The following is a 27,905-nucleotide window of genomic DNA, read 5'->3' on the forward strand; positions in this document are numbered from 1 at the left end:
CAGCACACGTTCTCTGTGTCTTGACCTCAGGTAACCCACACTGGGGGGGAAGGAGAGGCAGCTGCCTGCCTCAGCTGCAGGGATCTTTGGGGTTACACTGTGGACCCTTTCCCAAGCATTCTGGGTGAGAGGCCATCCTGTACTCTGGGTCCTGTCCCCATATTCCCAGCCCGGTTGTGCTGTCCTGCCGTCCCCAGCAGTGTCTGGGCCCTGGTCCTAGGCTGGCGCTGCCAGCCAGGCATGGTGCCAGGTGTCTGCTCAGCTGGGTGCCACAGGAAAATCTCTGGCTGCCCAGGTTGGGGAGCGCTGTGGGGAATCCCGTGTGCCTGCTCAGTGCCCACTTACCTGTGTCTTTCCTCTCTCTGCAGCATCACAGGACATGCCTCCCCCCAGCCACCTAGCTGGGGCCCTTCTGGGAGTGCCATCCTTTTTGATACCCTGAAGACCAGCTCTGGACCTTCCTACAAAAGTGTCAGCTCCCAGGACTGCTTAACCAAAGGACAGACTCTTGGGACATCCCCCAACCCACCTGGCCCCCCTGGCTAGGGAGGGGGCTCCAGAAGGCTGAAGTTGACTAACTTGGGACTGCTGCTCCAGGGACAGAAGGGGGTGGGGGTGGGCTGACCACCCAAACCCCCTCTGGGCCCAGGCCTCATGCCCCGAGGAAGAGAGACTGCGTGAAACCCATCACAGCTGCCTGTCAGACTGTCTGCCTGCCCTTCTGACTGTGGCCGCTTGGCATGGCCAGCAATAGCAGTTCCTGCCCGACACCTGGGGGCGGGCACCTCAATGGGTACCCAGTACCCCCCTACGCCTTCTTCTTCCCCCCTATGCTGGGTGGACTCTCCCCACCAGGCGCTCTCACCAGCCTCCAGCATCAGCTCCCAGTTAGCGGCTACAGCACACCGTCCCCAGCCAGTAAGTCTGCGTGGGGAGGCTTGGGGGAAGGGAGTGTGGAGGGTGGCCAGCCTCTGGATTTGGGCTCCTGGACACATCTGTTCTGCTCGAGACACGATGCGTGGCAAGGTCTTTTCTAGACCCGGGGTGACCATTGTGTGTATTGGGTGGGGTGGGGCCTGAAGAAAGTCCGCAAGCCAATCGGTGGTTTTAATACTGGGTGTAGAGGAGAGGTGAAACCATTTTGTCTCTTCCCATGTCATTGTCCCCCTTTGTCTCTGTGTCCCTGGTGCTATGCTATTGAGTGCATTATAAATAGCTCTGAGGGGGAATGGATGCAGTGGCTGAGGTGGATAAACAAACCTCTCAACGTTGTTTGGTGGAAATGACAGCCCTACACAGTGAGCATGAACCCCCACCTCCACGCACCCCCCCTTCCCTCCCAGTACTCTGAGGGAAAGGGCTTCAAGACACAGTCCAGGGCAGCCCAGCACAGCTGGGGCCCTTGCTCGCCCCCTGCCAACTCCCCCGCCCCAGAAGGACAGGGAGGGACTCCATGGGGGCTTTCTGCCTGGACTCTGGCCTTGGACACATTCACAGGCTTGGCAGGGCTCGTGTTTTCTGCCTCTCCCCTCCACCACGAGGGTCCTCGTTAGCCGGGCGGGGGTCTTAGTGCCCTTCCCTAGCTGGTCAAGCCAGGTAGTGGGAGGTGGCGGTGGCTAGGGCCAGCTGGCAAAGTCCAGCCTTGGGGCCTGCCAGGCCGCTTACAGTAACTCTGGCCCCCAGGGCCTAGCTGGGCTCCAGGCCAGAGCCTTGGAGGAGGGATCTGGGCCCAGCCCGGGGCTGGAGGGAGTGGAAGCAGCAGAGCCGGCCATGGCTGGCTGGCCGGCTGGCTGGCTGGTCAGCTGCTGACCTGGGAAACGTGTCCCACCTCTCCTGGTTGGCAGGGACAGAGCACCCTGCCTGGCACCCACTGCCCCTCCCACAGCCACTGGCAAGCTGCCTGGCACCACTGCCCTGCGTGCCTGGCTGGGTTGGGTCAGTGCCCCCTTCTTGGTGTGGGGGCAGCGCTCTTTCCCCAGAGCCAGGGAGTCTCTTTGTCCCTGGGGCAGGCTCTGGCTGGGCGCCTCACTGCCCACAACTGGCTGTCTGCCCACAGCCACCATTGCTTCCTGGATCACCGCCTTTGGCTTTGTCGCAGCCCCCTCCCTTCCAGGCGCAACCAGCCCTCAGGAGCAGGTAGTCAATGCCCATGAGCCTTTAAGGCTTCAGTCCTTTATGCTGTAGGCTAGGGAGTGGACAAGTGCTACCTCAGTTTCCGTAAGCCTCCAAGCCTCCACCTTTCTCTCTGCCTTTTTTCCTCTCCACCTTACACAGGAGAGTCTGAGAATCCCCTACTGTGCTCTGGTTTTCTGGTGTCTGTGCTAATGAGGAGAGCAACCTCTGGGGCTCAGAGTCACTGGTGATTGGGCGAGGACACCTTCATAAAAATGTTCCCTGCATTTGAAGGGAGTGAGAGCTCACATTGTCGGCCATCCCAGAAGCTGGAAGAATTATACTTTCTTTGAGGGTGGGATTTTCAGACAGAAAGGAAAGAGGGTGTTGGTGGTGGTAGCGGAGGATGCCTTTTGCCCCGGAGGCAGAAGCAGGTGGAGGAGCTCTAAGTATAAGGCTAGCCGGGTCTACAGACCAAGTTCGAGGACAGCCAGGGCTATGCAGAGCAACCCTGTCTTGAAAAACAGAACCAAACAAAAACAAACCAAAGAGGAAGGAGAGGAGAGGAGGAGAGGAATTAGGGAGTCCTCCAAGCTACGTCACAGGGGGCTGGACAGATGAACCTGACTCACTGGAAGGCTTGTGGGGGGGGGATTTAGGATCTGACACTATGAGAGGAAAAATAAATTCTCTGCCCTCCCCCTGAGTGTTGCAAGCTCCTTCCTCTTTCTTAGAGGTGGGTGGGGTGAGCCCCCACCCTGGTAACCTACTTCTAGGGTGGAGTACCCATTTTTCGGGCAAATGGCACCCTTCTTTGGCTTTCTCCACCCAGGTTAGGCAATGCCCTCTTCCTGCCCCATCCTCTGTGAGCTTGTGGGTTTCCCACCCCTCCCCCTCTCCTAGTAAACAACAACAGTCTCTACCTCTCTTTTCCCCAGCCTCTGAGCACCTTCTAGGACCAGGGACCAGATGCCTTGGGTCTGAGACAACCGTCTCCTTCAGGGCTCCTGGTGCCTGGAAACAGCTGAAAGTTTTACAGCTTTCTAGCCCTCAGGACTAGGCCACGGGGTCAGGGAGTTCCTGGAGGTGAGAAGCAAGGTCTTCTCTTCCATCTCTGCTCGCAGCAGTGATTCGATGCCCTGGTGACCTTCCAGGCTGCCTGCTCCAGTCGCACACAGCACATAGCTGTGGAGATGGGCTCCCCTGCCTGGGCCTCTTGCAAGGTCGCACCTTAGGTGTGTTGTATGTACTCTTCAGAGAGCAGGTGACCTGTGGGAGGGCCGAGGCCTCTCCAGGTCACTGTGGGGAGAGCTAGGTATTGTCCTACTGGGAGTCTCCTTGGGAACCAGGGTGGAGGCCTGAGAGATAGCACAAGACTCCTGTCCCTTTGGCGCTTGGCCCCCCGAAGCCTGTTTACTGTGGAGGTTTGAGCTTCTCTGGTGAGGAGGGTCAGGGTTGTGTGTTCTTTGGGAGGAGGGGGTCAGGGCTGAGAAGGGGGTGGTTAATGGCTTGTGTATACTGGGTGAAACCAGTGTGTTTGCAGAGAATCAAATCCTGAGCTGGGGAGGGGAACGTCAGTCGGGCTGGGGGGTGGGGGTGGGCAGGCCTGATTTAGGGCAGAGGCCTCCTGGTGTGAGGGCTTCAGAGGGGTTTGGCCTTCATAATGCGCTGGGGAAAAGAAGAGCTCCGCCTCTAATGTTCTTGTGTCTCCAGGCCTGAGGGCCCAGGGGTGAAGCTCATTGGCTTCTGCACCTTTGGAATTCCTTGGGCTTCAGGGGTGAAAATGTCGACACCTGTGTCACTTCCGCGTCGATCCCCTGGCTTTGTTTCCTGGTCTGTAACACAGGGGCATTACCAGATACCTAAGAGGGCCAAGTGAGGCGAACTCATCCGGGAGGACACTTGGTGTGTGCCTGGCATGTGACCCAGTAGAATGGGAGCCTGGTGAGAACCTACTGTGGGTAGGGACATTATCTGCGCCTTAAAAAAACACAAAACCATCTGGACTGTTTCAGTGGAGTCAGTCACCTTGTACTCGTGTATAGAGGAGGGCAGAGAAAGCCAGAGTACAGCAGAACCATCCTGGGAGCTGTCAATCAGGCCCTTGGCCTGCCACCCAGATAGGCAGCTTTAGGAGGAGACTGTGGGGGACATTCTGGGGCCGGTAGAGATTATTGGGGCCTTATCACCACCATTGTTGAATCATTGTTGAATCTTGAAACCCTGCCTCTGACTCCCCACCCCCAGTAGGGGGCGCAGACAAGGCCACCCCTCACCCCCGGCCGCCCCCTCCTCCGTGTTGGGTTTTGAGACTGGAAAGATAAGAGGGCCCAGGGAAGATCTCCATCCTGTCCTAGAAGCCGTGGACACAATCTGTTCACACCCCCACCCAACCCTACTCTGCCCTCTAGCAGTCTGTGAGCTTGCAGAACTCGGCAGCAGCCGCCACTTCCCTCCTCCCCCCCCATCCCCGACAGACTCCGAAGGAACAGAGTGTAAAAGCCATAGTTGTTATTCATATTTTGTTGCAATTTGTGACGCGGGGGGCAGGGAAGTTGGAAGCAATCAATAGAGGAGTTAGGACAGGAACCTCAAAGGGTGGTAACAGATTTTCCTTCTACTCGTTGGCTGGGTTCTTGTCTAGATATGGGGATGTGTTCCCCTCCCCCTCCCTGCCTCGGGAGCCCAGGCCTAGGGGAACCTGGGAAGGAAGCCCAGAGGAAGGAGGAGGGGGTGTGCCTGTCTCTTCATCCCTTGCTCTGCTACTTCCTGAGGCTTGCAGACTTGACCGTTCTTCCTTGCTGGTTCACACCCGGCACAATAGGATGGACGACCTGGAGGAGGCGGGTACTGCCTAGGTGTAGAGTCTTGCTTGGGGGTCCAAAATGCAGAGTCAGCCAAAAGACCTACACAGGGGGTTTTCATTGAAAATAAAGTTCCCTGACTATCTGTCTTCCAGGAGGCTCTCTCAGGGTAGGATTCCAGCACAGACTGGGGAGGGGACACAGGGAAGGAAGCCTGTCTTCCTCTTAGGCCTGTCAGGGCCTCAGGCATTATATCCACCTCTTACCAACCTCTTGCCAAGGGATGTGTGTGCCATGGGGCCGTGCCAGTGCAGCCTTTGTATATGTGTTGAGGGTGGTGTGTGTGTGTGTGTATGCGCGCGCGCGCGCACACACGCGCGCAGGGTAGCATCAGTAAAAAGAGGAATTGGGAACCTCCAAATAATGTTAGAACAGTATCTTCCTACCCCTCTGTAGTCAGTATAGACTGGGGGTCCCTTTGCCCTGGTAGTGGTAGCATTAGTGACTCAGGTCCTCCCCTGCCCAGCTGGACCCCAAGTTGCTGAAAGTGTCATTCAGCTTAAAGTCGAATACCTGCTTCCCTACTTGCTCCAGGGCCAAAAATCTTTCAAGTCAGCTCTGCTGGTGCAGCCTTGGGCAGGTCACTGAACCTTTCTCAGAATCTCTTTGCCCTTCTGGTCTGTCTCTGGTAGGCCACTTGCTGTGAGGCCGCAGTGACCTGCTTGTTGGTTGTGGCCTTCAGTAGCTTCAAGTACCTTGAAGAGCAGTGGGGGTGGGGCGGGGGTTGTGGGTCTGGGTATTGTCCTGGAGATGGCCACCCTGTATCAGGCCCTGATGTCTGTCTGGCACACAGCCTAATGTCGTCCCTCTGTCCCTGGGGCAGAGGAGGGAGCCCTGTTTGGCACAGGTTGGAGGTGGTGGCGGTGGCAGCCATGAGGATTCAGCCCACACCTGCTAAAGGCTTGCTAAGCATAAAACCCTGGTGAGGGGGAGCTGGGAATGGGAGATGGGACTGAGCAGGGTGAGGCCACAGCCTGCTAGCCACTGCCACCCAGGATCCCAGCTCCTGCTGCAGGCCAGAGCCTTTCAGTCCTCCCTCCTTTCTGTCACGGCCCCCAGGACACTGTGTTCCTCCTTGACCTGCATCTCGACCTCATGGCTGCCAGAGCAGACACCTTACCCCAGCCTTTCTGTCTAGCTTCGGAAATCCTGTCCCTCCTTCAAGGGACCTTTGGTTTTCTTTCTTTCTTTTTTAAAGTCGGAGATCTCGAATGAGGATTCTCCCAGAATCCTTCACAGATGTTCCCATCCTCATCAGTCTCCTCCCTCCTCTGAATGCCTGTGGCTCACATTCTCTCTCTCTGTCTGTCTCTCTGTCTGCATCTTTCTACCATAAAGTTACTTCTCCGAATTCTATACTGAGTTTTTGCTATTTGTGAGACCTTTGCCTGACCATGAAGGACGAGAGTCTCAGGCTCCTTCTGCATCTTGAAGCTATGAGCACACAGGGTCCACCGCATCCCTGGCGCAGGAGCTGCATCAATATAAAGGGCGTCCATGCCAAGGCCTCGCATTTGCCCTGGACCTTCATTTGCAAGCCTCTGCCCTCTCTTGGGAGTCCAGAAGTTTCCCTCCTGCGGTCAGTAGACTCTCTGCTGTCTCAGGTCGTTGGATCGCCTAGAACTGGAATTAGGAATGGTTGTGAGCCACCATGTGGGTGCTGGGAATTGAACCATGGTCCTCTGGAAGAGTAGCCATTGGCCTGAACTGTTGATGTTTCTTTCCAGCTTACACACACACACACACACACACCCCAACCACATCCCTGGTTGGCCTGGAATTCAGAGAGGTCCATCAGCACCTACCTCGTAAGTGCTGGGATTAAAGGTGTATGTATATCACCACACCCCTTGAAGATTGTCCTCGGACACCCACCCACGTGCTGTAGCATGCATACACAATAAATGAGATGGTATTTTAAAATGAGCCCACCCTCCTCCTCCTCTATTACCCCTGCTTAAGCTAAGCCAGCCTTTGCTGTGTGTAGGATTACCATAGTGACTTGCAACCAGACATTCTTTTTCTTTTTGCTTTTTTTTTTAAGACAGGATTTTCCTGTGTAGCCCCTGGTTGTTCTGGAACTAGCTCTGTAGACCAGGCTGGCGTCAAACTCATAGATCCGCCTGCCTCTGCCTCCTGAGTGCTGGGATTGAAGGCGTGCATTAGCATGCCTGGTCTCTAACTGGACATTCTTGCCATCTTGCTAACTCATTCTTCATAACCTGGAAGGGTCTTCTTGTGCTATCATGGAATCTAGCCTCGCCTTTACTTAACCTTCAAGCCTACAAACCCATCTGGTCTGGGCTGGCTTTAGCTTACTCTCTGCTGGCCAGGTTTTATATGTTCTCCTACGGACTTTTCTTTCTGTTTTCTTTTATGTATGTGTGCATGTGTGTTTTGTTTTGTTTTGTTTTGTTTTGAGACAGGGTTTCTTCATGTAGCCCTGGCTGTCCGAGAACTCACTCTGTACACCAGGCTGGCCTGGAACCCACAGAGAGCTGCCCATCTCTGTCTCCCGAGTGTTGAATCAAAGGCGTGTGCCACTGACTGCCTTTGGAGACTTATTTTGCACCCTTTGTGGGTTTCTTTCAGTCGGTAGGACGAACACCATCTGTGGCTGTCAGACCATCGCATGGCTATCAGCACTCCTCTTTGCCTTGCCCTGAACTTCAGCTTTCTTTGGGTCCCTGCCTTGAGTTATCCACTGACCCTTGAACTTAATTTCCCTTAAGAACACACTGTGTTGCGTCACAGTACCACTTGTCGGCTTGCAGTGTGTGTCCATAAACACATATTTGTGATGGTGGGTTTATTTGCCTGTTTTCTGTCATTTCATCAAGTCTTAAGGGCAGGCTCACCAGGACAGCCATATGGGAAGGCAGTCAGAAAATGAAATTTATCCAGGTTAGTTTGACCAGGTTTAGTAGGAACATGAGCTTTGGGTGGCTGAGAGGTCCCTCTTTTTTTTTAAAATTTATTGTATGTATGCATGTATGTATGTATGTATGTATGTATGTATGTACACTGCTGCTCTCTTCAGACACACCAGAAGATGGCATCGGATCCCATTACTGATGGTTGTGAGCCACCATGTGGTTGCTGGGATTTGAACTCAGGACCTCTGGAAGAGCAGTCAGTGCTCTTAACATCTGAGCCATCTCTCCAGCCCCAAGAGTGAGTTTGTTCGCTCCTTCTTCCTTCCTTCCTTCCTTCCTTCCTTCCTTCCTTCCTTGGTTTTTCCAGACAGGGTTTCCCCTTGTAGCCTGGCTATCCTGGAACTTTCTTTGTAGACCGGGCCAGCCTCAAACTCAAGAGTTCCAACTGCCTCTGCCTCCCAAGTGTTGGGATTAAAGGAGTGGGCCACCACTACCTGGTGACCCTAGAACTTGTGCTTCTCCTGCTTCCACCTTCCCCTGCTGGGATCACAGGTGTGTGCACTGCATGCTGCCTTAACCGCTTGGAGACATCCCCAGTGCCCCCTCTAAGCTCTTTTACCATTGTTTTTTTTTTTTTCCTCGGTTCTTTTTTTCGGAGCTGGGGACCGAACCCAGGGCCTTGCGCTTCCTAGGCAAGCGCTCTACCACTGAGCTAAATCCCCAACCCCACCTTTTTTTTTTTTAAAACCTTTTTTTCTTTTCTTTTACACCATTTCACTGTGTTGCCCAGAATGTTGATTCGCTCTTTAGCTGGGACTGCCTTTGGATTTGGGACCCATTTGCCTCTGTCTCCCAAATAGCTGGGATAATAGTCTTGTACCTCCAGGCCTGTCTGTAAAGGTTCTTGGGAGTTGCTGTGAGAATTAAATGACCTCATACTGTGAAGAAGTTGGCTTTGGGCTGGGAGATAGATCATTTGTTAGTGCATGCGGACCTCTGGACTTCACATATGGACAAAAACTGGCTTCTAGAAGGTTAACATGTAGATCAGGCTTTTAAGAGGACATATAATAGGACACCCTGATCTTTTCTGGGTATCTCTTCTTTCCAGGGACCTACCTAACCCAGGCCTTTCTTCCACTGAAACAGTTGTCCTAGGGAGGAAGTGGTTCAGCTGGAAGTCTCCTTTTATCTGTCCTGGGCTGGCCCATCCTCGTTCCCGGGCTGGGAGACACCCTGGGCGGAGCTTTGCTTGCCGGAAGCACGCAGAGTGTGGGAGGAGAGCTCCCCGCTAGTGTTTGTGCTAACAGCTCAGTTCTGCCGCGTCGTTTTCGGGCGAGTGAGCCGGCAGCCGGAGTCTCACATGATGTCACAGACAGTGACACAAGCTAGAGGTCTCATTCCGACACAGCACCCAGGCTGCACAATGTCACACCCGGGACACCCAGCACGCTGCGTTTGTGGTTCTAACGCTGGGCCACCTGCCTCTGGGCCCTATGCTTACTGCCCGCCTGTTCGGACTTTGGGGCTGGACAGGACCGAGAAGGGGGCCAGTGGGCGAGCCCGGAGGGCGGGTTGGCGAGCTGGTGATGTCACGGGCAGCAGTGGGTGGGTCACCCGGAGGTGAGGCGCCGTCAGGCGAGTTCAGCAAGAGTTCAGTCGCATTGCATTAGGCAAATGAAGCTGGGGCTGGGGGTGGGGGGCGTGTTTACGGGGAGGACCCCAGGACCACCCCACCTCCCCGCCGCTGCTTCGCCCAGCAGGGGATTGACCAAAAGCACTAGGGAGGCCGGGTGCCAGAACTGGGATGGGGAGGATGCTCTCTCCTCGTCGGTCCTGCCTCCCGGTGCACCCTGCTATCCATACCCGACCTGGTTCTATGCACAGCGCTTTTCCCGCCTCTGCTCCCTCTCCGAGGCTGCCACAACTCGTGGTCCACGTGCAGCCTTTAGGCCCTTGCATCCCTGCATCTCTCCCTCTGCAGTGGGACCCGCAAGGAAAGGGTTAAGCCAGGGGCGGCGCCTGGCCGGGGCGGGGCGGAGGCTAGGGGCTGGAATCCCAGAGAGGGGGCGCGCGGGCTTGGGGGGTGGTGGCGCGCACACCGGAGACCAAGCAAGCGGCCCGCCGCCGGCCTGGCGGAGGCGGGGCCGTACGGGGGTTCCCCCACCCGCACCCGGAATCTAAGCCACGGAGAAGCCCGGGAGCCCCGGCCGGCAAAAGGAAGTGCTCGGTGACCCCCGTCTCCGCCCTGATCCCGCCCCGGGCCAGCGAACTTGGGGAGCCGCTGGACTCTGCCTGGGACACCGAAGCCTCGAGTTCTCGAGCCACCGAGCGTTCCCTGCGAGCGAGCACCGAGAGACCTCTTCCTCCAACCTGCACAACTTCCCGCTTTTCACCTGGGACCGGCGGAGTGACCTGCGGACTTAGGCGCGGGCAATTCTGGGCTGGGCGCCCCGCTGAGGGGCCGCCCATCGGGGCGAAGGGACTTGTCCCTTTGCCCCTCTAGCCGACTTGCACGGATGGCGCCGCCGGCTGAGTGACGAGAGCCCCGGTGCAGGACTTCCCCCTCCTGGATCTTCGGCCTTCGCGGGGCAAGATGTACGAAAGTGTAGAAGTCGGGGGGCTTGCCCCCGCCCCTAACCCCTTCCTAGTGGTGGACTTTTATAACCAGAACCGGGCCTGTTTGCTCCAGGAGAAGGGGCTCCCTGCCCCGGGTCCCTACTCCACCCCACTCCGGACTCCGCTTTGGAATGGCTCAAACCACTGTACGTACCGGCCCCCGCTTTGCTACCTTAGAAGCTGGGGTGGGGGTGGCGGTAGGAACCTCTCTACACCTCACTTTCTCTGTCTGTCTCGCTGTAACTCGGATGTCCTAGCTGGACAGTTGCCCTCCACCCAGTGACCCTGGCGCACTGCCATGTTAGGGCTCAGTAACTTTGAGCGTTCCTTCTCCAGGAGACGTGAAATCTCAGCCTCTGGCGCCCCATTTACATCTTCTTGGTTAGGATCCACAGCCTGCTGGAGGGTGGGGTAAAGATCCTGACTGTGGGCTTGTCTGTTCCGAAGGGGAGGGGCCACCTCCCCGAATCCCACCCCTGTCAAAATCTAGGATGAGCTTTCCCCTGTGTGACAGCTACTACCTCCAGCTCCCGCCGACTGTGGGGGTGACACGGACTGGTCTCTGTCTTTGGGTTGGTAATGGGGTGTGGCAGAACGGGACTTCACAGGACAGTTGCCTGCCCGTCCACCCCCTTATACTTTCAGAGGCACCTAGTCCGTCTTGGGGAAAGGTCTGGCCCCAGACACCTGCCTAACATCCTGGAGACTTTGATGCTGGGAACATGGGAGAAGCTGGTGTAAAAACTCAAAATTGCTGTTCTCTAGGGCGTATTTGTTTTTTAAGGCCTGGGGGTCCTCTGGCAATCAGGGTGTATCTCTGCTGCTCCTGGGTCTTTTTGTTACCCTGTCTAGGGAAATAAGTCCAGACCTTGTGCTGTTAAAGAGGGAGAACCGATGTGAACCCTGTTGTCCTGGCCGCCGAGCCCTCCAGCCTGGTTCTAGCCGGCTGTGCTGTGAGGGAGGCTTCTGTTAACACCCAGGGTGCACACCTGGGCATGTTTATGCCCAGCCGCGAGGCAGTGTGTATTAGTGTGATTTCCATGTCAGAGAGCTGGTTCTAGGGTATTATTGTTAGGTGGCTCAGATTTCGTCTCCCACTCTGTTATGGGAGTGATTTCTTCCCAGGAGGGCCCCCACCTTCCCATACCTGCTGCCACCCTTCTGCGTGCCAGGGAGCAACAGAAGACTGGGTCTCTTATGGTCCGGTACAGCAGTTCTCAACCTGAGTGTCGACCCCTGGTGTGTGTGTGGTGGGGGGTGTCAACCCTTTCCACAGGGGTCACACCAGATATTTTGCACAAAAGATGCTCACATTATGAATCATAACGATAGCAAAGTTACAATTACAAAGTATCTGTGAAACTAATTTTATGATGGGGGGGCCACCACGGCATGAGGAACCATATTTAAAGGGTCACAGTGTTAGGAGGGTTGAGAACCACTGGCGTAGCCTATTGAAGAAGGCTGGAGTAGAATCTGCCCGCACACAAACCTTCCTTCATCATTGAGAGACCTGGGGTGAATGACAGCTGACCACTGCCCTTCCAGAGACACCTCTATCAGGCCTTTCCTATTGTCCTGCGCCCTGACCTATTGTCCTGCCCCCTGACCTTTGCCTTCCAAGGCAGAATCAGCTGTGAGGTTTCAGACTAGGAGGGGTGGGTGATCATTGGCTTTGGGGGGAAAAAGCAGAGGTGAGAAGTGGCTCCTTGACCCTTCTTATTATCCTAGCGCTGTAGGAAGGAGCCACCCCTAGGGTGAGCCTCCAGGCTTCCTTCTCTGCACTGGGTGAAGCTAGGATTTAAGCTCCCTGAGGTCCAGCTCCTATCTCTGAGCCCAAGCCCTCTAGGACAGCTGAGCTCTTGGCACAGAACTTGAAGGGAGGAGGCTTGCAGAGAACTTGGGAGACAGCCCACGCAGAAGCCTCCCTGCTCCCTCCCTTCAACCGCTTGGACATGGGGAAGTAGAGACCTGTCTGGGATAACCTAGCTAGAAGTCTGTTCACCAGCCTTCACCCTTGTGGAGTTGCTTGCCCTGGGACACACTAAGGGCCTCAAGTCAGGGTGGCTACTGGACCTCTACTAGCCTTGTATTTCCTCCTTGGAGAAGAGTCTTTTGCTGTGTGGAGACTATCTGGTGCCTTGAGTCACCTCTAGTTGTCTTGAAGAATACAACTCCCTGGTCTCCACCAACGGAGGGAAGATAGCAGGTTGGTTGTAGGTGGAGACCTGCTGGGTATTGCAGAGCCCTGGAGACTTTGCTTTCCTCCCACAGCCCCCATTTCAGTGCACTAGAGGACAAGGGGTGCACAGGATGTGGCCCCCATCTGTCCCCCACCAGTCTCCACAGCTCACGCCTCTGCCTGCTCCCAGACATCCAAGAATGTGAAGCACGTGGATGCCTGTAGTGGGGTGGGGGAATGGGAGAGATGCTTATCACCCGCCGACCGCTAGGTTTGGACCTTGCGCTGAGCTTTGCTGGGCTATACTGCACCCAGAGTCACCCTCACCATCGCCCCACGAGGAGGAAGGGCAATAGGGAGGGTTCCGCACCCCCTCCCCTCCCGTCTCTAGAGGCTGTGAAGGGAGCTGCAAAGAGGGCGCCAGCTGGATTGGGAGGGGAGCTGCTGGCCAAGGGCCCAGCTGATTTCCTGCTGATCTCCTCCAGGAAACTGGCCCCTTGCGCGAGCCTGCGAACGGCTCTGGGGCGTGGGGACCCGCGCCGTGTGCGCCCGCCCAGGAGGGGAGCGGGGGGAGGGGCACCCTGGCAGCGGTGGTGAGAGGGGACGCCGGGCTTCCTGGTCTGGTTCCAGCCCTTGGCTGAGCACTGAAACTTTGAGCTGAGGTCTGGTCCTTCTCCAGCCCAGCCTTTCTGCAGGAAGTGGAGAGATTTGTGGGCTGGGGCCTCCAGGGAGGGTGGCCGGTGGGGTGGGGCCAGCTCAGGATAGTCCCTCCCCCCACCTGCTTGAGCTACACTGTTACTGTGTTCTAACTCTGCAGGGGCTGAGAAGACCCACATTTCATGCTTGGTGCCGACACTGGATTCCCTCGGGTGCTGGCTCCAGGCCTGGGGAGGTGGGGGACTGGACCTTGGGTTTTAAGTTCAAAACCTAGATCTGGAACCCTCAGAGGTGGGGTTACGGGGGTGACATTTGAGGATAGGGTACTGACGGAGCTACAGCCGATGGTTTGAAAAGGGGCCTCACCGAGCCCCCACCCCCTCCTAGGGTCTGTCCGCCATCTTGCCAAAAACAATTTTTAAAGAGCACAGCTTTCATCTCTATAAACAACTCTCTGGACTTGGCTTTAACTCCACGTTTCTCTGAGCCTTTGCCCCTCTGCTCTGTCCTTGGCCTTTTGCTCTTCCTCCTCATTCTCCTGATTCCATGTGCCATGTACCCCACTCCCCTCAGCCCTGTACCCTGGTCCCCCTCTGTCCTCCTTTCCCTCCAATTTGACTCCGATTGGGAGGTTGGGATTTGGGGGGTGGCAGGTCCAGGGCGGAGGGTGGTTTAGGGGGAGGGAAGAGAGGAGGTCAATGCCTTCTTCCTGTGCTTGTTGGAATGCTCACCAGGATTGGAGGCCAGGGCAACCCCCCCTTGTCCTTGACGCCCCCCTAAGTCTGGATTGTCTATTGTTACTGTTTTTACGTCTTGGAAAAAGTTAACACAACAAAGGACTCCTTTGTCACTTCACTCCTTTGCCTCCTGGCCTCACCCAGGCCCCCCCAACCCCGCCCCCCAGCAGCTGTTCTCAGGCCTCCCTCCCGCCCCGTTTGATTTGCTTGTCAGGCCTCCTGAGAAGGAAGTGAGGTGAAAAACCAGGGCAGAGCAGTTCTGTGTAGGCATGAGCAGCAGATTGCAGCTGGTCAGTCCTCTGGACCCTTGGGGGGTTGTAGGCACCGATGAGTCCTTTCCCTCTGGTTAGAGAGGGGACATGGTTACAGCAATGCTGGACCGCCCGGCTGATGTCCAGGCCCAAGTAGGAGCCAGGAAAGTCCTGCCAAGGCCATTGGCAGAGTTCCCGGTGTGTTTGCAGGTAGGACGGTGGTAGTATGCAGCCAAGCTCCCGTGTCCCCAAGTGTCCTAACCTCTCTGCCTGGGCTTTGCAGCCACAGGAGTCATTTACAGCCTGACATAACACATGCTGTTGGATGCTTGAGCACAGAACTGTGTACGTCTAGCATTCGCTGGGAATGGCTGGAGCTCAGCGGGACTCAGCAGAGCAGCTACTCACCCATCCTTGGCTCTCTGCAAATAGATGTGGCAAAAGAGGCTGCCGGAGAGCCCTCTGGGGATCTGGGATAGTCTTCTCTCTATAGTTTACATCTGTCACACTGTATCCTTAGCTGCCCAGGCCCTGGGCACAGACAGCTCTCACCCAAATAGCCATGTTCTGTCTGGGGTGATGGGCCTAGAGCCAGGCACAGAGATTTTTGCTTGGGAGGGAAAGGGGGGACTGCCCCCCGCTGGTTGGGTCACCCCTCCTGGCTGCCCTCTTGGAGCTGAATAACAGGAATGGAGGGGGGTAACCCGGACGTAGTATTTAGGCCAGACAGACAGACCATTGATAGAAACAGACCCCCCTTTGTCATAGTGTCTCCCTATAGACGCGGGGCATCTAAAGTGATGGGCTTCTAGGAGCCCTAGGGACTCTTTCACTGTCTTCAGGAGGTCCCCCTGTCATCTCAGGGAGTGCCCTCCTGCTTTGCCCAAGCCTCTTGTGATTCTTGTGTGCTGCCTTGGACCCCACCTTAGCCAGGGGATTGTTGGATGGGGGGAGGGGCGTGGCTGATGTCAGAGGGGCTGGAGGAAGTAGAAAGGAAGCAAACGCAAAGGGGCCAGGGAGTGGCCAGCATCGAACATCCTGTCGACCCCAGTTTCCTCTGCCTCTAGTCTGTGCCCTTCAGTCCATCTTCATTAAGCCTTGACTCCTTCTGAACTTTGGGGGGCCCTGGCAAGGGTGCTGTTTGTATTAAGGTTTTGAAATAAAAGCCAGTCCCTTACTCTCCGATTACAGCTGTGTTCTCTCTCTCTCTCTCTCTCTCTCTCTCTCTCTCTCTCTCTCTCTCTCTCTCTCTGTGTGTGCGTGTGTGTGCGTGTGTGTGCGTGTGTGTGTGTGTGTGTGTGTGTGTGTGTGTGTGTGTGTATGTGTTCACACACAGATCTGGGATTGAAGCTGTATCCTGGGGACATAGGAGTAATGGGGCCTGAATATTTACCTGTCAGCCTGTCGGGGAATTGTGGAAGGGGAGAGCTGAGTTTGCAGAGACCACCTCTGTCCAGGATTAGCACAGACAAGGTGGACAGGTTGCAGGGGGATGGGTACCTGGGTCTCTCAAGTCTCCTCCTTCTCTCCTAGCCATCGAGACCCAGAGCAGCAGTTCGGAAGAGATAGTGCCCAGCCCTCCCTCACCACCACCCCTGCCTCGAATCTACAAGCCTTGCTTTGTTTGTCAAGACAAGTCATCCGGCTACCACTATGGGGTTAGCGCCTGTGAGGGCTGTAAGGTGAGTGGAGGGAGTCCCAGAGAAGGACAGTCTTGGTTGGATAAACGGGATACCCCCACATTCGTTCGTGTCCTCGGTGTGCAGTCAGCAGGGCCGTTACCAAGGCTGCCTACTTTCGCTTCTTCAGCAACCGTGGAGGAAGACGCCTGCAGTAAGGCCTCCTCCATAAATGAGCAGCGCTCTCTGTGACCAGAAGTTCCCTCCTGCCATGTTCTCCCTGTGTCTATCCTCTGGCCAGCAGCGGGGTATACATACACTGGCCCTGCCACTGTTTCCCAGGTTGTCATGGTGAGCTGGCCGTTTGCTGCCTGGCTCTTGGCTGGGGACCCAGGAGGCCTGCCCCCAGTGGCCTTGCCTGAAGCTTACCCGTGGTCTCCTTGCAAGAGACAGCTAGTAGCAGACACCCTGCCTTGGCCTCCCTTCAGGTGTCCAGGCTGCGGGCTCCCCAGTGGCTACTGGGTTTCCTGCCATCTCAGTTATACTGGTCTCTGGGCACGCATGTGGCTAACCCTTCCTGGCTGGGATATCATCTCTCTACCTGATTGATGGCAGGGCCTCTGCTCTAGTTTGTTCCGTCAAAGATAAGGGCCTAGAAGCTATACCTCCTCAGTACTTGGGGCTCTTGGCCCTGGAAGGAACCTCAGACTGGAATAGCCATCTCCAGGTATAAGATAGAGGTCAAGGGTAGTTAGTGTAAGACTGTGTATGTATGTGCTGGCCCTGTCTGGTTTGTCCTGTCTCATTGCTCCCTGGTCAGGTCTGTTTCCGTGCTAGCTTAGCTTACATTGCAGAACCCCGGACAGCGTGGCTTTTCTGTGACTGTCTAGTATGTTTGTCTAGGTGGTGGATATCCTGTTGTCTTGCTTGCAGTGGCCTCACGCTGTCCCTTCATGGCCTCACTAGTGTACATGACTGACTGCACAGTCCCCTCTTGGCCTCATGTGTGTGTAACTGTACAGCGTCCCTTGTCAGCTTCTCCTGCTGCTTTTTTGGTCTTTTGAGACAGGGTCCTCTCTTTTTTTTTTTTTTAAACAGAATTTGACCTGGGACATTGCCAGACTCTTAAAAGGGTCCTCTCTGTTATGCAGCTCTGGCTGTCCTGGGACTCTATGTAGACCAGGCTGGACTCAGAGATCCACTTGCTTCAAGCCTCCCAAGTGCTGGGATTAAAGGAATGTTCCACCACACCTAGCTCGTCCTGCTGTCTTTTCTTGCTGTGTCCCGAGTCCCAGATGCCTCCTTTCCCATCTCCAGCCTTGCGTGTCCTATGTTCTACTCAGCCCTGAGAGTTCTTTTTTGGCCTCTGAAAGAGAAATCAGGTACAGGGATATAGGTTGGGGAAGACTCCAGGCCAGCCTGTGGGATAGCGATAGGCCTGGACTCTCCCAAAGAGAATCCTTACAGGAGAGTCATCTCCCCCCATCTCTTACATAGGCCATAGCAAAAGCTTAGGGTAGCAACCAGGCTGCTCCCACTATGGGTGTGGATGACCCGACTCCTTCTCCCGTACCCAGGGCTTCTTCCGACGCAGTATCCAAAAGAACATGGTGTATACGTGTCACCGGGACAAGAACTGCATCATCAACAAGGTGACCCGGAACCGCTGCCAGTACTGCCGGCTGCAGAAATGCTTCGAAGTGGGCATGTCCAAGGAGTGTGAGTGTCGAAGGGCCAGGGGCCAAGCCCCACCCAAGGTGGGGCGTGCAGGGGCACCGTGTGTGTGCCTGTGTGTACATGTGGGAACGTGTGTGCCGTGATGGGCGGGCAAGCTTCTAGTTGAGGATGCTTTGTAAGTAACGCCGCAAACCTGTGAGTCTGGCGGACTGTGTGTCCGTGCGTGCGTGCATGCGTGCGTGTGTCATTTGGTGTTCAAGCCCCAGAATGCACAGAGCCATCCCATTAGCACGGTGCTTATGTGCTTGTGCATGGGGTGCCTGCCCCCAGGATAGCTTTCTTCTGGGTTTCGCTTGCCTTTGGGGTGTGGCTCGGTAGCTTATCCCAGTCTCTCCTGTATCTTAGGGGAGGGGCCTGAACTCCAGAGGGTGTGAAGTTGGTTTGTATGTATAGGGGGGCTGACATAGGACCCCTGAAGCCATTGTCTGGATAAGCCTGGAACCCAGAGTTAGAAGAGAATTGGGCTTCTCAGATCCCAGAGGAAAAGGGGTTTCCAGTTTGGACTCAGCTGAGGCCCTGACAGAGGGAGGGACAGAGGGAGGGCTGGACAGGGAGACCCTCTTGTGTTGAATCATGGGTGTTGCCGTGGTGACCAGTGATTGATGATGTCAGAGATAAATGACGCTGACAGACGCCTCCTTGTCTGCGTGGCCGTTGCCATGGAGCCTGAGCCTTGGGGGATGAGGTGGGGGAGGGGGCTGCAAGACCCCCTCCAGCCCTTTGTGGGGAGGGGTGCAGAGAAAGATGGTTCTGACTAATGCACCAGCAGCCCCAGCCAAGAATCGGGGGCTGGATATCCTGCTGCCTTCCGTCACCAGAGACTGGGAGTGCTGGTCTTGCACTCGCTCAGGAAGTAGTGCCCGTCCTCTGCAGAGTCTATGACAACTTGGGACGTGCAGAACTGAACCTTTTGGTAAAAGGGCCGTCACTTCCTTCTCCCTTTGCTCCACCTTCCTCCTTTGAACTGTAGAAGGACAGGACACGAGGGTGGGGACCCCCTCTCCTTCCCACAACAACTCCCCCTTTCTCTCCCTCCTTTCCCTCTCCCGGCTGCTCTGTGCCCCGGAGCTGAGCAGCTGCCATTTCAATAGAATTAAAGCTTCCGAATGATAAACGTCTTGTCACAGCTGCAATTTTCTCTTCCCAAATTATCCCCCCACTCTGCCTCTCCCTCTCCCTTCTCTCCCCTGCACTTTATTGAATTTGCAGAATCGACATGAGTGATCTCCAAATTATGCCAGCTCCCCCCCACCCCAGCCCCCTCCCCGGACCCCCCCCACCCCCATCCTTCCTTCCTCCCGCGTCAGCAGCCGCCACAGAGGCCCTGTGAGTGATTGTGTGTCTGGGATAATCGGCTGGTAACGACCCCATCGCTTCTTTAAAGCCGAGTGGTGTGTGCGGCTCAGCGCCCCCCGGTGATTTGTCAGCTCCCCAGCTAATGGGCCAAGAGATTCCTCTGCCAGGGGCCCCCATTCTTGGGTTGGGGAGCCTTATTCCCTGTCCGCCCAGGGAGCTGCTCTGAGCCAGTCTTAGGGATCCCCCAGGGAGACTGCTGCCAGGAGCGCTGAGACTCCAAGGATTTCTAGCAGGCGCAGAGCAGGGCTCAGTTTGCATGACTGCCAACCTGGGCACATGTTCTTAGAGTGTGAGCTCCGTTGGATGCCTGACAGAGTACCACACACTGACCAAGGGCATGTGTGCACATGTATGGCCTTGGCCAGTCATGGGGCCTAGAATAGGATTGAGGACATGATTCAGATAGACATGGAGGGTTAGTGTGGTGCACTGTTTTGTGTATATGTCTGTCTCTGTGTGTGTCTGTGTGTGTGTGTGTGTGTGTGTGTGTGTGTGTGTATCTGTGTGTCCATCTGGCTGATGGATAGCATAGGCTGGGCCTGACCCCGAACCGGAAGCATTCACTCTAACCCACCCATGCCACCCTCCCCCCAGCGGTGCGAAACGACCGAAACAAAAAGAAGAAAGAAACACCCAAGCCCGAGTGCTCAGAGAGCTACACGCTGACACCGGAGGTGGGGGAACTCATCGAGAAGGTGCGCAAAGCACACCAGGAGACCTTCCCGGCCCTCTGCCAGCTGGGCAAGTACACTACGGTATGCCAGCCCAGGCCCTCCTCTGCTATCCTCCCTCTGTGTCCTACACTGTCAGGAAGTGTAGGCTGGGTGGAGGGCAGGCAGGGGCCAGGCTGAAGCGGGTGTCGTAGCTGAGGCCCTTACTCTCCCTGCCTCCCCCAGAACAACAGCTCAGAACAACGTGTCTCTCTGGACATTGACCTCTGGGACAAGTTCAGTGAACTCTCCACCAAGTGTATCATTAAGACTGTGGAGTTCGCCAAGCAGCTTCCCGGCTTCACCACCCTCACCATTGCCGACCAGATTACCCTTCTCAAGGCTGCCTGCCTGGACATCCTGGTGAGAGTCCGCCCCTGTTCTTCAACCCCGGGTCCCTGCCCCTGTAGGGTCTGTTCCCAGCCAGGCAGTCACTTTCTGATGCTTTCCCGGAGTCCACTGTGGGCTCCTGTCCACCTAGCTGTATCACGGGAAGGTGGCCATTCCTGGGAGCAGGAAGTAGAGGGGCCTGCTGCTGGGACACAGTGCTGGAGCGTTTGGTAGCCTGAGTTGTGGATGCCGGATGTAGTAAGAATTGTCCGAGTGAAGGCTAAGAGTAGGACTCCCGGTAATGTCTTCCAGACACATCGTAGGTAGAGAACTAGAGGCACGGACAGGTCTGCTGGGAAGGGGAGGGTGTCATGTGCCCGGTCCCCAGTGCACAGATGTGGGAGGCGCCATTGGCACAAAGTGTTGAAGCTGAATGGGATGGTCCTAGGAACAGATCTGCCTTGTTTCTTGCTGGCTGGAAACTCCTTTCCCTCCTGATTTCTCTATACGAAGGCAGCATGGCCTAGATCTGCTGGCCAGAGCAATCTCCTGGATACGCATGCGCGTCTATTTAAATTTAATTACAATCAGACTCAGTTCAGTCTCCCGGTTGCATTAGCCACATCTCGAGTGTTCAGCAGCCACATGGGGCCGGTGGCTACCGTCTCGGATGCTGCAGACAGAACCTTTCCATCACTGGAGAAAATTCTTGTCAGACAGCCATGCTCTCTGGCTGCTTGCCAGGGAGAGAGAGGCCTCCGGGGGATGCTGGAGCTGGTGTGCCAGGGGCTGGGGCAGGACTTGGGGGCGCTCCAGCCTCTGAACCCGTATACATCCTCTGCACCCAGATTCTGCGAATCTGCACGCGGTACACACCTGAGCAAGACACAATGACCTTCTCAGATGGACTGACCCTGAACCGGACTCAGATGCACAACGCTGGCTTTGGCCCCCTCACCGACTTGGTCTTTGCCTTCGCCAACCAGCTGCTGCCCCTGGAGATGGACGATGCTGAGACCGGACTGCTCAGTGCCATCTGCCTCATCTGTGGAGGTGGGTGAGGCGCAGGTGGCTCTCAGGAGGCGTCACCCTGCTGTAGTGATGATGGTGGCAGGGGAGACCTGCTGGGAATCCCCTGCTTTCTGTGAGGGGAGCCGCCCGCATTGGGGCAGGGGTTTCCATATCCACCAACACAGCTGCTACGGAGAGCTTTGAGAAGCCCACACCCCACTCTTGTTTTAGAGTATAAAGTATATCTCTTGCCTACGAGCCCAGAGACCCTTCCTGGCCAGGTGTGTGGGAGCAGCCTTCTGCCCTCTGTGGCTTGGGCACACCGCCCCCAAGTGGCCATATCTGGGAATGCAACTGTATTCCTGGTCGGTGGAGTTGGCTGGGGCTGGGACTGGGGCTGGGGCTCTTGCTCAGGGACAGTTTTGTGCTCAGACCGACAGGACCTGGAGCAGCCAGACAAGGTGGACATGCTGCAGGAGCCGCTGTTGGAAGCACTGAAAGTCTATGTCCGGAAACGGAGGCCCAGCCGACCCCACATGTTCCCCAAGATGCTGATGAAGATCACGGACCTTCGGAGTATCAGCGCCAAGGGTGAGTCTCCTGGTGGCCTTCACCTAGGGCAGTGGTTTCTAGCATGGGTGGGGGGGTCACGAACCCTCGGGGGTTACATGACTCACAGCGAGTCTCATGTCAGACATTCACATGAGGGCTCATAACAGTAACAGATTTGAAGTAGCAATGGAATGATTTTATGGTTGGGGTCGCCGCCGCCGGAGGAACTTGTGTATTAAAAGGGTTGCAGCATTAGGAAGGCTGAGAACTATGGACCTAGAGGGAGGCCCACCCAGGACTGGCCTGGGACCTGCTGTCCACAGTCAAGCTGGTCCCTCATGTCTTGGTGTCTACACGGTGTCTTCCTAATCGGCATGTCCCCATCTGTCTTAAGCCGTGGCTCTCTAGTTGTCACTTTTCCACTTTAAGACAAGCCTCTATAATAAGCTGTGTGGGTGTAGTCTGTGGAAAGGGCGTTTGCCAGCTCTGAGCCTGTTTCCTGTGTGTGTGTGTGTCGGTGGGGGGATGATAATGTTTGGAAGCGTCTGCTGGATAACCCTTGACACGGGGCATTGGGGCCAAACCTAAACAAGAAGCCTGAATTCACAATGTTTCACCCAGTCTCCACACTGGGGGCTCAGGAGAGCTGGCCTATGTCAAGTAACTGAGCCCCCAGGTGCAATGTGCGGTAGATGCCCACGTGGGTGGTACTGGTCCCCTCGCCCCGTGACCCTCCCCTTCTGGTCTGGCTCTCTGACCTCCCCCTCCTCCCCCACAGGAGCTGAACGGGTGATCACATTGAAGATGGAGATCCCTGGTTCCATGCCACCACTTATCCAGGAAATGTTGGAGAACTCTGAGGGCTTGGACACTCTAAGCGGACAGTCGGGGGGCGGAACACGAGATGGGGGTGGCCTGGCCCCTCCTCCGGGTAGCTGTAGCCCCAGCCTCAGTCCCAGCTCCCACAGAAGCAGCCCAGCCACTCAATCCCCATGACCACCTCGACACATGGACAGCCCTCACCCCTGCCCTGGCTTTCTCTGCCTTCCTACTGGCCATGTGACCTATCAGCCCAGCCCTGCTTGTCCTTCCGGACAGAACTGGGGACCTTCCAGGGGGGACAGGAGGGAGAAGGCAGTGACTCTGTGGACAGAGGCCTGGACCCTGAGATGGACTGCTCTCTCCTGGCAGCCTGGGCTGGCATCAGGGGCCAGGCATTGAGCCACGTGAGGACCTGGGCCTGAGCCCTCACCCAGCTTGCCATGTCTTCATCACCAGCAAACACCAGGGCCTGGCTCCCTGTCCTCCGAACTCAAGCCATCACCCCCCAGTTGGGGAACTTCCCCCTGCTTCGGATGGTGACAGAAGATGCCCAGGGTGGGGGAGACCCCCTGTACATATCCTGCGTACCAACCCCCAGATATTAATTCTCGATGGTTTTGTTTTTATTTTAATTTTTTTTGTTTTGTTTTTTTTTAATAAGAATTTTCATTTTAAGCACATTTATACTGAAGGAATTTGTGCTGTGTATTGGGGGAGCTGGATCTAGAGCTGAAGGGGGTGGGCCCTGGGGATGGGCAGGGCTCAGAAGGGCTCCCCTCTCCCCTGATGTCCGAGCGGATGCTCCCACCTCCAGTCTTTTCTCCTCAGTTTTCTCTAATACTGTGAAAAACTAACTTTCCAAGGCCACCTTCCCTACCCTGTGCAGGAAAGCAGCTCCCTCCTCCCTTTGCCTAGCCACTGGGTGTGGGCATCTTGGGCAGCTACCCCTGGGAGGAGGAGATCCTGGCTTTTGGCTTGTCTCCTTACTCACCAAGAAGCAGGGTAAGGGTGAAGCTAGGGCCCCTGGGATGAGTAGGCTGTTACTCCTCACTGCCCGTCAGAGCTCACTTCATCCAAGCCCCAGCCCCACTGTGAAGGGGCCGGCTAAGGGGTCCAAGTTTACCCCAGCCCCCAGCCTCATAGCCACCAGCACCCCATGGGGCCCTCCAACACACATGCGCATGTACTCATGCGTGGACACACACACACACACAAACACACACATACACACACACACCTCTGGCCTGAGTTCCTCCAATTCCCCCCAGCCTACCCCTAACCCCTCAGCCCCCTCCTTGCCCCGCAGGACGGGACTCCAGGGGGTCCCCTCCCCTACACCCCTGGGCTGGGGGAGCAGGCTCTACCTTGCCCTCCTGCCTGGGTGGGGTCTCACCCTGGAGCCCACTGGTGCACTTGTTCCTGCTGGGTTTCCACTGAGATCTACTGGAGAAAGAATAAAGTTCTATTTATTCTATAATGCCTCTGCCTCTCTGCCTCTCCCCTCTCTTCTCCCTGTCTGGGCAGGGGACTCAAGATGGGGTGCTTTCTACAGGCCCAGGGTCACAGTGGCTAAGCACAAGCACTAAGTACCAAAGGCTTGGCCAGTGTTTCTCCAGGTTGCTCTCTGGTGGGGTCTGGTTCTGGGAATCCCTGAGAGCTGAGATAGAACACAATTTGGCAATGCCCTCAAACTGGGGGCAGGGAGAGTTTCCCCCACAGCAGGGAATTCTGGGAAAGGAGAGCCAGCCGAACAGGAGGAGAAATGATGCTCCCCACGTTCTGTGAGATAAGAAGCCAGCCCTTGGCCTCAGAGCCCCTGGCCTTGAAGTTACCCAGTGACAGACCAGTGGCTACATTTGGCTACACAATCCTGGAGCTATCCGTTCCTTGCTGCCATATCTCAGTCCAGAGAGGCCAATGTCCTTCCTTTTCCAGGGTGACACACAGTGGCAAGTGGGGGATCAGCACTCAGGGTCCCTGCTCAACTCAGGGTTGTTCTTTGGGGAAACACTTCTGAGACACCAGATGCTCCGTCCTTGGTGGGGAAGCTGAGCCAATGGGTTCCCCCCCCCCAGGCTCTAGTCAGTTTTTAGGTCAGCCACTTGGTGGCAGCAGCTGTTCACGAAACTGTCTCAAGGGAGCCTTGGGAGGACTTCTTCACTAGTAATTTTCTAATGTGGTTACTTAGCTGAAATAAATGTACACAGGTTTCCAAGAACCAATATGCACTTGGGAGGCATAGGATGTAGGATCACTACAAGTTCAGAGCCAGTCTGGTGTTACAAGTTCCAGGTTAGCCTGGACTACAACAGTAAAATCTTGCCCTAAAAAAGCAAAAACCAGGGTGTTTGCTATCATTGCGTTATAGAGCAGGAACAAAGAACAGGGCTGGGTGCTGGAGAGATGGCTCAGCGGTTAAGAGTGCTGACTGCTCTTCCAGAGGTCCTGAATCCAATTCCCAGCAACCACATGGTGGCTCACAACCATGTCATGAGATCTGATGCCCTCTTCTGGTGTCTGAGACGGCAACAGTGTACTCATAAAAATAAATCTTCAAGCGCAAGGCCCTGGGTTCGGTCCCCAGCTCCGAAAAAAAGAACCAAATAAATAAATAAATAAATAAATAAATAAATCTTCATTTATTTTTGGTTGGGTGGGATCACTTTTTTGCTGTGAGCGTTTGTCCTGGGTGCTCAAAATGATTAACAACATTGTTGATCTCTGTTGGTCTTGCTGTACAGCTGGGGCAAACCTGGAATTTGAGACCCTCTTTTTTTTTTCTTTTTTTCGGAGCTGGGGACCGAACCCAGGGCCTTGCACTTGCTAGGCAAGCACTCTACCACTGAGCTAAATCCCCAACCCCTCAGCCTCTCTTAATAACCTCTTAATAGCCTTTTTTTCTTTTTCAAGATTTTATTTATTTAATGTAAAAATATCTGCATGTATGCCTGCAGCCAGAAGGAGGCACCAGATCTCATTACAGATGGTTGTGAGCCACCATGCAGTTGCTGGGAATTGAACCCAGGATCCCTGGGAGAACAGTCAATGCTCTTAACCACTGAGCCATCTCTCCAGCCCTTGTCTCAGCCTCTCAGATTCTGAAATTACAGTTGTGTGCCTCCACACACAGTTCACTCCAGCCCCCTCAACCTTCTATTTTTGGACAGTCTTGGGTATCCCAGGATGACCTTGAATTCACTACATAACCAATTCTGCATTTCTGATCCTCCTGCCTCTACCTCCCAAGTATTAGGAGCCCCATGCCTGGGGATCAAGCATGGTTTCCTGTTCAGTAAGCACTCCACCAAACTAAACTCTGTCTGCAGCGTGTACTCATAATGCCTCCTCGTAGGCTGGGGGAATGTCCCCTAGAGGCAGATGCACCCCTAGCTGAGTTCTGTGCTGTGCCAAGACTCATCTTCCGCGAACAGAGGGACTCAGAAGATTGGTAAAGTCAGAAGTGTTTCCCCGCCGAGACTCAGGAAACTTTGTGGGTGAGTCCCCCTTCCTTCAGGACAGTAACTGTGTGGGATGGGGGTAATCCGGTGGCTTTTAATGATCAGAGTTTGTCAGCGGCTCGCATCTGTGTGTGAGTGGATATGGAGAAGGTGTGTTTGCAGAGGCTGGGACAGGGGTGGCAGGAGCAAGATTCAACCCTGAAAGGAGATTAACGCTGGCAAGACGGTGTTCAGAAGGAGCTGGCGGGGCGGGGCGGGAGCAAAGGCTGTGGGCAGCTCTAGGCACGTGTGGTCCTGAGCAGCGTCTGCAGGGGTTGAACAGAGCAGACACAGGAGATGCTGATGACAAAGTCAAAGGGGAGGTGTAGGTGACTGGTACCTTACAGAAAATAAGCTGAAGATGGCAGGACTACAGCTGGCAGAGGAGGTCCCACGGGATGGAGGAGCCAGTAATGGAGAGGAACGATTAAGAACAGTCGGACTGTTTCTAAGTTGCTGGCCACTCCCTACCACAGTCATCGGTGTTCACTCAACTCCAGCCACACTTGTCTCCGCTGGCTTTGGCAAACCTCCACCTCAGGGATTTGGCACTGACCACCTGAATGCTTTTCTTGGAAACGGCTTCATGACTGGTCTCTTAAGTGTCACCTCCTCAGGAACATCGCTCTCCCCTTATCTTTTCTGATGTCTTTCCCACCAGAATGCAAACTCTGCGAGGACAGAGGTACCATCCGATAGCCCAACATCCGGATCTGTGCTGCATGTGTGCAGATTGGGCTGGTTTGAACTGGCATGCGCCTTATGTGGAAAGTACGCTCTAGATTTGTGTGAGAAAAAGGACAGGAAATACCTCCGTGATCCATCCAGACATGGATGATGCACTCAAATGATACTATTTTTGGATAAAGTGGGTTAAAGAAAATCACACTACTTACACCAACCATGCCTGTTTCCTTTTGCTTTATTATTATTATTTTTTTTTTTTTTTGGTTTTTTTTTTCCCCCCCGGAGCTGGGGACCGAACCCAGGGCCTTGCGCTTCCTAGGCAAGCGCTCTACCACTGAGCTAAATCCCCAGCCCCCCTTTTGCTTTTTTAATGTGGTTGAATGAAAATTGGAAATTACATTGTAAATTGGACGGACATGGTGGTGTATGCATGCCTTTAATTCCGGCAGTAAGGGACAGAAGCAGTCGGAGCTCATTGAATTTGAAGCCAGCCTGGTCTACGTAGTGAGTTCCTAGCCAGCCAGGGCTATGTGGAGAGATCCTATCTCAAAAATCAAAATCAAACCAAACAGTAAATTTACATTGTGCCTCATATGCAATTGTATTGAATGATGCCGATCTTGAATCAATATTTGTTGAGTGACTGACTACCTTTGAATGGCAGCTGCACATCCACAAGTATGCTCATGTGGAGGGCTCCAGGCTATAGACAAAGAGCTACTCAACATCTGAGAGCCAGGCATGTCCACGGGGAGGGCGGGCATGAGCTTCAGTGTCGTGATGGAGTGACTTACTAAATGTCATGCCCAGATGGTACAGGGCTGGAACACAGGACGCCTGACTCTAGCTTGGGGCAGAGAAAGCCATGCCTGGAGGCACGAGTTTCCTTCAAATGAGTCCAAACAACAAGGACTGGCAGTGGTGGGGGGAAGGGCTTCGTGAAGTAAGACTGCACCTGAAGCGTGACTAAAACTGGCATCCCACGTGGGCATGCTTGCTGGGGACAGAAACTTCAGGCTGGTTTGACAGATGGCAAGGTGGGGGTGGAGGCCCAACCAAGGGGAGCCCAGTGTGCAGGAAGCCTGGTGGAAAAAGCTGGTTGTACTCCAAGGACAGGGAAACGCCCCCCCCCCCCCCCCCCCCCCCCCGCCAAGTAAGGCTATACAGGAAGCTCTCAGGTGAGAGATCAGCTCATAAAGGACAGAGGAAGGCTGGTGTGGGAGAGAATGAACAGTTTGGGGTATGGGGGCTTAAAGCAGGGCCTGGGCAACCTGACAGAGCCACAG

The 27,905-nt window shown here is 55.2% G+C and overlaps 1 protein-coding gene and 1 long non-coding RNA gene across 9 annotated transcripts in view; one reads left to right on the forward strand and one right to left on the reverse strand.

Moving 5' to 3' along the window:
- Rara (retinoic acid receptor, alpha) overlaps positions 1–23,119 on the forward strand; it is a 44,592-nt gene extending 21,473 nt beyond the window's left edge. For 7 of the 8 annotated variants that reach the window (XM_063268421.1, XM_017597011.3, XM_063268422.1 and 4 more), the window contains 8 exons: positions 369–918; positions 15,832–15,980; positions 17,495–17,636; positions 19,605–19,765; positions 19,907–20,083; positions 20,899–21,103; positions 21,494–21,652; positions 22,392–23,115. In XM_063268421.1, coding sequence (XP_063124491.1) covers positions 741–918; positions 15,832–15,980; positions 17,495–17,636; positions 19,605–19,765; positions 19,907–20,083; positions 20,899–21,103; positions 21,494–21,652; positions 22,392–22,609 — 1,389 coding nt within the window. In that variant the 5' untranslated portion in view covers positions 369–740 and the 3' untranslated portion in view covers positions 22,610–23,115. Of the gene's footprint in view, positions 1–368; positions 919–10,214; positions 10,618–15,831; positions 15,981–17,494; positions 17,637–19,604; positions 19,766–19,906; positions 20,084–20,898; positions 21,104–21,493; positions 21,653–22,391 lie in introns of those variants that run through there. The other variant, NM_031528.2, reaches the window with a different exon arrangement.
- On the reverse strand, positions 4,609–9,763 carry LOC120095181 (uncharacterized). Its single transcript, XR_010055795.1, has 4 exons — positions 8,972–9,763; positions 6,359–6,599; positions 5,490–5,671; positions 4,609–5,018 (listed from the first exon to the last, which is right to left on the reverse strand). It is a non-coding gene; the product is annotated as an uncharacterized LOC120095181 (long non-coding RNA).
- Positions 23,120–27,905: the final 4,786 nt, after the last annotated feature.

Source organism: Rattus norvegicus, chromosome 10 (genome assembly GCF_036323735.1).
Source record: "Rattus norvegicus strain BN/NHsdMcwi chromosome 10, GRCr8, whole genome shotgun sequence".
Classification (NCBI taxonomy): Eukaryota; Metazoa; Chordata; class Mammalia; order Rodentia; family Muridae; genus Rattus; species Rattus norvegicus.